The sequence below is a fragment of the Hyalella azteca genome, unplaced genomic scaffold (genome assembly GCF_000764305.2).
Source record: "Hyalella azteca isolate HAZT.00-mixed unplaced genomic scaffold, Hazt_2.0.2 contig11290, whole genome shotgun sequence".
NCBI classification, from domain to species: domain Eukaryota; kingdom Metazoa; phylum Arthropoda; class Malacostraca; order Amphipoda; family Hyalellidae; genus Hyalella; species Hyalella azteca.
In genome coordinates this window covers 25,713-36,652 of record NW_025941291.1, presented here as the reverse complement: position 1 = coordinate 36,652, position 10,940 = coordinate 25,713, and the positions used below count along the sequence as shown (strand labels likewise).

At 34.6% G+C, this 10,940-nt stretch overlaps 1 protein-coding gene across 1 annotated transcript in view; it reads right to left on the bottom strand.

The window, feature by feature from the left end:
• Positions 1-10,940, bottom strand: part of LOC108667468 — a gene marked incomplete at its 5' end in the record, with an annotated part of 34,719 nt that overhangs the window by 2,741 nt on the left and 21,038 nt on the right. Inside the window, 1 exon segment of the mRNA XM_018154491.1 lies at positions 113-191. Coding sequence (XP_018009980.1) covers positions 113-191 — 79 coding nt within the window.

The following is a 10,940-nucleotide window of genomic DNA, read 5'->3' as shown; positions in this document are numbered from 1 at the left end:
CAATATACGCTGTTATTATGATATAGCACGCTGAGGCGAAAAATAAATAATGTTAGAAAGTATTTATCTTATCTTTACTTTAAAGTAAAATTTAATATCTGACGGCACTCACTTGTCAGCCTGAGGACGCGCCAGCAGACGCTCCAGCAGTTGAGTGTAGTCGTCCAGAGCCAGGGCGTTGTTCTCTGGGTCTGTAATCGTCGTGATGATTTAAAATATTTCAAACAATCAACTGCCTAATGTTTCATTCAACTTCATCAAGCATTACGTAACTTTCGAGCATTCAAGCGTAACATAATACGTCGATAATTTTGTACTCGGTACATATTTATTACTAATAAAAATAATTATAGAACTACTTAGAGGAGAAAATTTTTCCACCAGATAAAATCTTGAATTCACTAAGAACAAACAAATTTGACTGATTTGAAATTTGTAGTGTAATCGTTAATAACGAACTGAAGTATTTTTTTAAATGACATTTAGAAGTAAGTTATTGAAATTACGCCTAAAACATGGCTCAAATAGATCAAGTGCCGACTAAAACGAGCTCGACTGATAATGCGAATCATCCTTATAGAAGTTTTAAAACATCAAATTTGTGCTACGCAAAACCTTTATTCAGCAATATGCAGTCGCACAAACGAGTAATTCCGTCGTAATTGTGTCTTAGTTGAGAAAACAGAAAACATATGTAATCGAATACCGTTTGTACATTTATGTCAATTTAATTAAAATTTTTTAATTTATTGATATTGAAACTTTATTCGGCAACCGAATACACTTTTACCAAATTAATTAATATTTTGAAAATCGGTAATGATTTTAATACCATAATTTGGTTTGTACCCTGCGGAGCATTGCAATAGACAATTTTTATTGTATTATTCAATTTATTTGTTTCTGAATGTATAAGGGCGATATTCATTTAAGTGTTTGGAATGTTAATTGTAAATCGAATGTTAAATATTGTATTGTTTGATACCTCGACGGTTACATATTGTAATTTGCTATCCAACTCATCGATATCACTTTTGAATATTACTTTTCGCAAATATAAATATGAGATAGCAACTAAATAAGATCACTCAATAAAAAATTATGCCAGTTGTTGCTACGTCTCTACATCAAGGTTGTTGCATGAGTGCAACCAAGACTGTTGAATTTGACCAGCAACTTAGCTAAGTTCAGTCGGGCGTTGGGACGACAAGTTCAATGTCGCAACTTCCTCTCCTCGACATCTGTTTGAACTTTAACTTAATTTGCTGTGAACCAACATTTCAACTCGTAGAATAATTTAAAACTCTCAAGCATTCAGATGAAAAATTATATATAAAAGATTTAAGAAGGTATTTTCCGTCCCAGCTGCTTAAATAGTGCAGCTAAGTTTCAATTTTATTAGAAATTAATGCATTAATATAAGTGCTCATCTGCAAAATCGTAAAGAGACAAAAATCCAAGAGCTTTCTTTAAAAAAACGAAAAGCCCACTAGTATCAAGCTAGGCTCACACTCCCACCAAATCCTTGACGTTCAAATCTGGCTGTGAATAGAGACTTGTTCAAATTACCGCAATATTACCGTAAAATTACCACAAGCGTAAAGACTGCACACATAACCGCGTCCTAAAAGTCGTCATCAGCTCTTTTTCCTCGGGTGCGGAAATTACTTGCGTCGTTCACAGCTCCTGACAATCTTTACTCGCAGATTTCGATTGCGCAATCGCGAGCAAACCGCATTAAAAAGTCGTTGCGTTACATTAGTAAGCTGGGAACTTCTTTCCACAGTAGCCGAGGGGAATTAGAAGTTGTTATAAATTAATTGATTATCAGTGCAGCAATCAAGCTTGAATCAAAAATGGAAATTCGTGAGTAAAAATAGTTGACCCAATTTTAAATTTTATCACAAAATTTTGGCTTCATAAGTTCGTGGGCGAGACCTCGGGAATCTGATCGTGCTAAATTGCAAACGGAGAATACCAAAAAAAAATGAAATTCAAAATTTATTGTGCAGCATGAAAGCTCTTCTTCCATTCTTGAAGTAAACAGATCATATATTCATGTAACTCAAATATTATTTTTGCGTAAAAAGGACTGGTTGACCCGGCAATTGGAGGCAATGTTTTAAAATTATTCTTAGCAATATGTCGAATTATAGTCTTAAACAACTGTTGATACAGAATTACTGTTGTCTCATAAATTTCAAAATTCATACACATGTGAACATGGTAATGCCGATGAAACCAATGTATTCTCCAGTTGACACGCAAACAATTTATTGGGTCATGTTGTCCAAGCAATTACACACATTTTTTGCACGTAATACTGATACAATATCTTGACGGACAAATAACTGGGTCACGATGACCCACCTGATGATAAAAGTGCATCACTATTTAATCGTTGTCACTCTCATTTCGCTGAGTGAAGGAATGATCGAAACTGATCGAAAGAAGAGCCTAAAACGGAGTTTAGGCTTTTCTTTCGATCAGTTTCGATCATTCCTTCACTCAGAGAAATGAGAGTGACAACGATTAAATAGTGATGCACTTTTATCATTAGGTGGTTCATCGTGACCCAGTTATTTGTCCGTCAAGATTTTTAGAGCCTCTTTTAGGGCCCCTTACCTAAAACTCCGCAAGCGTTTAAAATTTCACCAAAATGAAAAGTACTGCAATAAAACACTGAGAAGTAATTTACACAAACTGAAACTGAATATGTTAAAACTGTTGACTCCCTTTTCTCTATTAATACTGAGACCAAAGACTCATGAAACGTTAAACTTTCCATACAATTAAACACGGATGCGGATTAAATTTTCTTTTCCATGAAAAACTTTTTTAATTTATTCACATAGTGCCTGTGTTTGTAGGGAAGTTCCTGGTATAACGAGAACCAGGTTGTAAACTCCTGGCAGTTTGCGAAGCTGAGTTTGCCCAGCTATGCGAATAACGTCGCGGAGTTTGGTTATCGTCCCATTAAAGTTACAGCGTTACAATTGTATGAACTTTTGATATGTAAGCAGGCGATTAAGCGAACAGAACAGATTGTTGCCTCATTGCAGATTTTATTTGTGGTATAAAATTCTCAGTTCATCATTATGGTGTGTCTTTGAGATGCATTTCAAATAAGGCAACGCATTGGGCAAAAATCAATCTATTCGTTTCCAAATTTGATAGCTGATGTTTCCTGAAACAATATTCATTATTTCAAATCGACTTCTCAATTCATTTTTTGCACATAGATGTATAAAAACTACAATTTCTTTGCGCTTCACAAATTCTTCCTAATTATACTGAATAAGCCCTGAATATTGTTGGTGGCTAATCAGTAAATAAACATTCTCTGACCCCGAACACTTGGCCAATGATCGCAAAATAAAAAAGGATGAATACAAACTGATAAGTTGAGAACTATAATAACAAAAGAGCGATATATACAAGAAAACAAATTACAAAACTATAAACCGCTTGCTTTTTTGGCCTTTGCTTTTCACTTCTTCGGATTTTCTAAGTTCGGAGCCCCTCTCTGTGTTGGATCACTTAGCAATGACAAGTTACATGACGGATTTACACGAGGTGACGTACTAGTTGACTCAAAAAGAAAAATGACAAAACCCGTAGCCTAGCTATATGAAATTATATCTCAAGGCGGTCCCTAACAATATTGCCGCGGCCGCTTTAACCTAAGCCAACACTTTACATGACAGACTCCTCGAAGACGGCTTCGATATAAGCGGTGTAAATCTGAATAATCTCGTCCAGTCTTGAGAACTCTGAAGAGTCGAAATTGTTCGGTTAAATGCATCTTTTATGGCGAAAACTGGCATAATGTTTTTGAGTTTGAAATACGAGGCATTTTGATTAAATACTTCAGATATAAAATTTCGTTCTCAAACTAACATTCATTAACTGCACTTCTAAATATTCTGATTAAAATAAACATTATATTTGTAAAAATGTTATGTTTGTGAAATGATTCATTTCATAATTCGGTGAGAGAATATCTTCACAATACAGCCTTCACTGGACTTCTGCCGACACTATTTCACTAATCATACTTCGTCAGAAGTTCTGAATAATATGGGTTTAAAAATTGTTTATTAAAGACAACACTTCTAAAGAGGCCAGTGTCTCCGATTTTACACCTGTACAATGAATATATTTTATTTTTAAATATATAAAATATATTTCTATTTTTTCTTTATAATATTAAATAAGTTCTAATTTTTAAAATTATTTATACTGTCAATTGATTCAAGCTTTGTCTCCGACTTTACCTAAGTTTGCAAAATTTCAGATCGTTTGGACAGGTAGAAATGAGTTAAATCTCGATTATAAAATTTGTAGCAGACAAACAAACAACAAGAAGCGAAGTTAAAGAGAAGTTCTGAAAAAGTTGAACTCACGCCTGACCAAGTCCATTGTAGAAGTCAGTGTCTATTCTGTATACGATAGAGCCTCTATACCGAGCCCAAGACCGATAACGGTCCACTGAACTCTACAAACAATGAGGCCAAATTTTAATATCTGATTGCTTTCTCCGTTGTTCATTATACAGAATCAATAATAATCTTTTAGGAGTCGTCAAGAAGAATAGTATGGATAATGAGACGAGGCAGATTTTCGGAAACGTTCACACGAAAATAGTTCCTAAGAAGAATGAACAATTATTTAAAGTTCATTATATAAATTTACGATGCAATGCTGTGTTTAGGAGAATGGCAGGCTTTTGAGCCTCAAAAAGAAGTTTAAATCCTGCCACTTAAAGTCCTTTTGTTCATGTGTTGATTTTTTCTTAAAAAATACAGGGTCGTGTGATAAATCTTATCCGTGTTCTCCGTACATCAGAAGTGTTTGAATTCACACTAAATAAAGACTAATAGATCGAGAAGGCAGTATTGCTAAATTTTAATAGTTCTGAAGCGAAACAATTACACAAACTAAATAGAAAACTGTCAAATTTTAAGGTTTAAATGTTCTCGCAATCCGCGCAGGAAATTTTTCCCCTTTGAGCTATCAATATATTAAACAATAAACGTCATTATTTGTTTTATTACAGAGCTTAATATTTCAACTTAAATAATATTCGCGCTAAGTTTGAATCGTGAGGCTCAAAACGACCCAAGTTTTCGAATGTCGTTTAAAAGTTTGAAAACTCACAAACTACCGCATCAATTTATTAAGCTGCAAGTTCAGTCTGAACCCAAATTGAAATATCACATAAATTCTGCTACTAACGACTTCATTTGTTACGTTAATATCTGCTCCCTTATTTGATATCCCGTGAAGAAGTCGCCCACCTTCAGTTCTGAGTGACTAGTTAATAAACCGGAATATCAAAAGTATCTCCATAGATTAGGAAACTACTTTATAATGAAAGCAGCTATTTACATATATAGATTTGTAGTTATTAAAGAATTACATGCTATACCTTGAGTAGATTTACTTTCAAAATACGATTAATTTAGCCTAACATAATGACATGTGGTGAGAGAAATCTCATAGTCTGCTGGTGATAATTCTTTTCTAACTCAAACTTATTTACCGTATTGATATTTGTCGCTGCGTCTCCGACAGTCACGCTTCATACCCGCGCAAGTCATGCTCGTAAAACTGCTCTAATCTGTCGGAGTTTGGCCGTAAAATGTACGGCTTTTGGCTGGTCGAAGTTGTGGCAGTCTCGCCTAATCCCGGCAAATTAGTGGCAGAAATAAAGAAGAAAATTAAAAAAACGAGAAAAAATATATCCCTTTTGTCAGGCAGGAGCAGGTTTTTATGGAATAAGCGTGAGATTATTCACCTGTTGTGAAACAGGAGCAGGTTATTTATATTGAATAATTGTAAGATTATTCACCTGTTGTGAGGCAGGAGCAGGTTATTTATATGGAATAATTGTAAGATTATTCACATGTTGTGAGACAAGAGCAGGTTATTTATATGGAATAATTGTAAGATTATTCACCATGTTGTGAGGCAGGAGCAGGTTATTTATATGGGTAAGTGTAAGATTATTCACTTGTGAGACAGAAACAGGTTCATTAGAGACCAACTTATGATTATTTATCTGATATCAGGCAAGGATGGTTTACTTAAAGACTAAGCTTCTGATCTGTTTACAGGCCATAAGGAGTTCTCTGAAGATTGAGCTTGTGACTATTTGCCTGTTGCGAGGCAAGGGCAGGTAATTTAAATACTCATCTCATGATTAATTCACTTTTGTAAGGCAATAGAGAGTTTACTATAGACTAAGGTTATGACTATTTATCTGTTGTTAGGCAAGGGCATGTAATTTAAATACTCATCTCATGATTATTTGCCTGTTATAAGGCAATATGGAGTTCGCCAAAAACTTCTTTGACGCGCAATGCAATAATTGTCAATATTAATTCATTTGCTCTCGACTAGGCCTGAGCTTCGTTCAAAACCAGCGACTAATATTAAAGCTAATTTTTTATGAATAAAGAAATGTTCAAAATGTTTTGGAGGTTTTCATTTCCTGCTATCTCGCTAGTTAAATGAAATGAAGGTCGCTCATTATTTATTCATGATATATAGGTAATTTCTCGACCATTAAAATAAAATAAACGATAATAAGTTTCGTTTACACGTGAAAAATTATCTGTTATTATAACTACAATTCATTAGCCAGATGAATTCTCCTAATGAATCACGTGGTATGTGAATGCATGAATGAATTTGCACCTTGAATTTTTTTGAGTGGCGAGAATCATTCGCTATTGTCAGCAACGAGTTCAAAATGATGAGTGAATATCGAGTTAAAGTCATGAAGTGCTTTGAAAGCAATAATTATTTTTAGAGCTCAGCTCAAGTTTCCTCTCAAAATTCACATGATGCTTTTCTTTGTAATGGGAAGCCCGACACCTGGAACCATCTTGAACTTTTCTAACTGCTAGCGAGGTCTCCGCAGTACTTCAGTAAGTTTTGCTGCCGTGCAGGGAGTTCCAAGCGTGTGGTCTTTGAAGATGTTGAGGAGAATGATAAGGTGATGCGCCGTGCATCAATGAAAGTTGCTTCTTCTGAGAGCTTCACAAACTTTCGGAATATAATTCAAGGTTGGAGTAATGCAGCTTTCATCAAAATATGACAGAAAAATCAATAAATAAGTCCAAATAAACAACGTATATTTTTTCGCGTAGAAATTAATGATCTATTTCTTAATTCGAACATGATTAAGATGGGAATTTAAGCCAAATGATACGATATTTCGATATTTTTTGCCTAATTTGATGGACAAGGCAGCGCAAGTTGTGCGGAAAAAGGGAAAGCGTCTTTCAGGAAGTCATTCTCTAACATTCAGTCATATTCAATTTTGTCTCCAAATAATTGTCTTGTGTGAAATAGTTCTTTTTGAAATTCATTCTTAAAATCATGAAATACACTCGTTGTGGTTTATTATCGTTCAACTACCATTAGAATAACTAAAAATTTATTTCTATTATCAGGAACGAATCGAATTAAGGTGACGAGAAAAAATGGTAAATCATTTGACTAATAATCTTCCGAAGCAATTAATAATTGTAGGAAGACCTACATGAAAATACTTCACTCTGCATCAACAAAGCAAAATACTGTTGCAATAATCAAAGATATAATTAATTGCACTGAATATATTGAAGTACAATAATTGTTTACTTCCGTCGCAGCTCAGTAGAAAATACTGCATCAGTGTACGACAACAATGCGTCTTAAATGTAGCGACGTTTTTTGCCAAATATTATTATAACATTAACATCAAACTAATGACGTAATACGTTTATTTTGCATGAAAATTACGCTGACGTACCATTATATTACCGATGCATGAATTACTAAGAAGCTGAAATCACAAGTAGGTAGCTGCATGACTATCAAAAGTGGCGGTATAAATAATACAGCTAATAATTCATAGTGATTCATTGCTCGCATTCATATTCAACAGACTTTCTCATCTGCCATTCTTCTCTCAGTTCACACAATCAGTTCAGTTCACGGTTTGCTTTTGACTTTATAACCTAGCGCAGCTTAAACTATCAGAAATAATCTTAGGAGTTACGAGTATTTGAAACTTTAATTAATGGCTTTGCAATTTATCGAAAGCTTCATCTTGTTGTTTTGCAGATATGAGCAACCCATCTTGTTAGAGAATTTATGTTCCGAAAACATCATTAGGCCGCGGAAACTCCCATTAAGAGGTAGATTTATTTTAATCTTGTCATTATCTCAGGCCGAAGGCAAGTAAGCAAGCAAGTTATCTTGAGATGTAGGAGTTCGGCATCATTAAATGAAAACGATCAATCAAACTCCTATCAAACTCCTCAAATCTCCATCAACAACCCTGAATAAATAATCGTCCTCGGTATACACGCAAAAATTTTAATGTTCCAATAATTCCAAAGAGGGCATGCGAAAAATACCCTAGCAGATTCTAGAGTTTGCTTCAGTAATTTGAAGCAATCTGGGGAGGACCTGCAGGCAAACAGACCAGCCCTGGATCGGCAAGGAGATTAAATCCTGGATCAGAATTCTGAGCAGATCGCTGAATCCTTTGAACCGCTCAATCGATTTCTGAATCTTCCTCCCATAATGAAGCCGTGAAAATGTTTGCATATTCCTGAAAATTTAAGCTGATTATTTCATTCAGAGGGATTATGAACGTTTGCTGTTAAAGATCGTGCATTTATAGTGGTACTATTAACGAGACTTTTAAAGAATATATTTTATCTTACCCTATTGTTTCGGTGGAAACTTTTCTGCGAGCATGATACTAAATTATTTTTTTTTTTTAAATTACTGACTGAGCAATGTTCTACTCGAAATTACTAACGTGCATTAAGCTAAGCAAGATATAAGCTTCCTTTGAAAAATACAGGCAAGTTAGACTATCATAAAGAAAAAATATATTTTCAAAGCCTCAAGATTTTGCCTGATACCATCGGAACCTCTGTCTGTATTTATATTAAGTCATCTGATTACAAGGGTTATTAGCAGTCAGGAGTTACTCCAATAATTTTTTATTTAAAAGTCCCGATGGGTTTTTCGACAGAAAGAGTATGTGTAAACAAGGCTCATGTTTCGGAGAGCATAAGTGATGTCACCTTAACGCACAACCTTAATTCTTAGAGCGCTTTGAAGTAGGCACTCCGCATGCAAATTTACCTCCGCGCAAAAAGCAACTCCATTAAAAGCCTCATCGCCACACGGTTTTTAAAAAATATTTCTTTTTCTGATGAATAAATTTTTTTAAAAGCCACAACTTTCGCTGATTCTAAATTATTTTTAAGTCCTAGCCAGATCTCGGCAGATGTGTCACCTAAATTGGACAAATTTTAGTGGACTGCTCGACAAGAACTGGGGATTGCGTGTCACAGCCCGTGAAGTCCTCGACAAAAAGTTACACAAAATGGAGCGGCGACAAAATGCTCGGAATTGAAACAAGGAAACGTTTTTTTGAGCAATTGGCGTGGGAGCGAAGTTTTGTGCTCAGTTTAGAAACAAAAATCAACAAAATTGTATCAGTTGCCCCGTAAAGAATGAAATATATTTAAACAAGCATCTACAGAAGGGAAATGTTCGTCTGCAATGAGAAAGTTACGAAGTAAATTGCGTTGTAATAGTAACTAGCTATAATTTATTTACTAAGTCGGCTAGTTTGTCATAAGTACTTTAATCAAATCTTTTTCAATTAATAAATGATACAATATAAATCATAATTTTATGTTTCCTTGGTTTGCCCTGTAACATCAATTATTCCATTATTAATATCCAGATATGTCTGTTCTATAACAAATTAATTTCTAAAGTTAACTTTTGCTTATGTTCACGTGCACACGAAATAAAAAAAAATTAGCAGTTGCAAAAATTGTTCGCGACTACCCAGTGTAATTTTTTGCGAGACTGATCATTTACGACAAGAGTATACACTCTTAAACTAACCCTAATAAACCATCACGATTAATCAAATATGAAAACTACGAAAATAGTTAATTGAGAGGAGGTCATCCTAAATAATTTTCCATAGACGAGAGATCAAACGAGTTCAAATATCCCCTAGTAAAAGGTCTTACTAATTCATTCCGATCGACAAAATATCCAACGTGAGGAAATCTAGACACCCGAGCGAAGGTTTTCCTCGATCTTCCGCAGATGTTGGGGTAGAATATTGGTCCGCCTCAGTTCCTTATCGAAGATTTGTTCATGACGTTGAAGGCATCATAACCGCAATTACACTCTCTCATAATCGCAAACGAAGACATCCATCGAGCCGAAACGAGACGTTATCGGAAAAAGGACCTTTGATGGATTTTTGATTGCTATTACATGATAAGATAATATGCTCTATATAATAAGTGAGTTATATTCAATATGATGATTTACTCGATAAAAGGATAGACTTTACAGGAATTTCTCCGTAATGGGGTTGGACACTCAAGAATGATCCACAAGCTCACGTCTTGGAAGTTGCCAATAATTTTGTTTTCACTTCCTTACCTGACAGGATTAGTTTTGAACGTGAGCTTTTGATTGGATGGATTGGCTCATGATTAGGAACTTTATCTATGGATTGCCAACATGTCAAATCGAATGAAGTGAAAAAGTTCAGTTATTCTTATTTATTTCAATATAACGTATTATTCCTGAATAGAAATGCATCGAATTCCAAATTCAAATGCAATTTTCTATTTAAAAATGAGCAATCTTTGAGCCTGCTCACACGAAGTCAAAAAGTCTTAAATAATCATTTAAAATGTGATAACAAACTTTTATTTTGCTAACAAAACGTGACGCGACTCGACACAGCAGCTTGTATCTGCACGCTAAACTCCGCACACTTGCCCAAATTGCTTCTTTATTTTTACTTTTTTGGATTTTTTGAAAGCGTTTTATTGACTTTTCATTTTATATTTTCACCTTCTCTTCGTCTTAAAATCGAATTAACAATA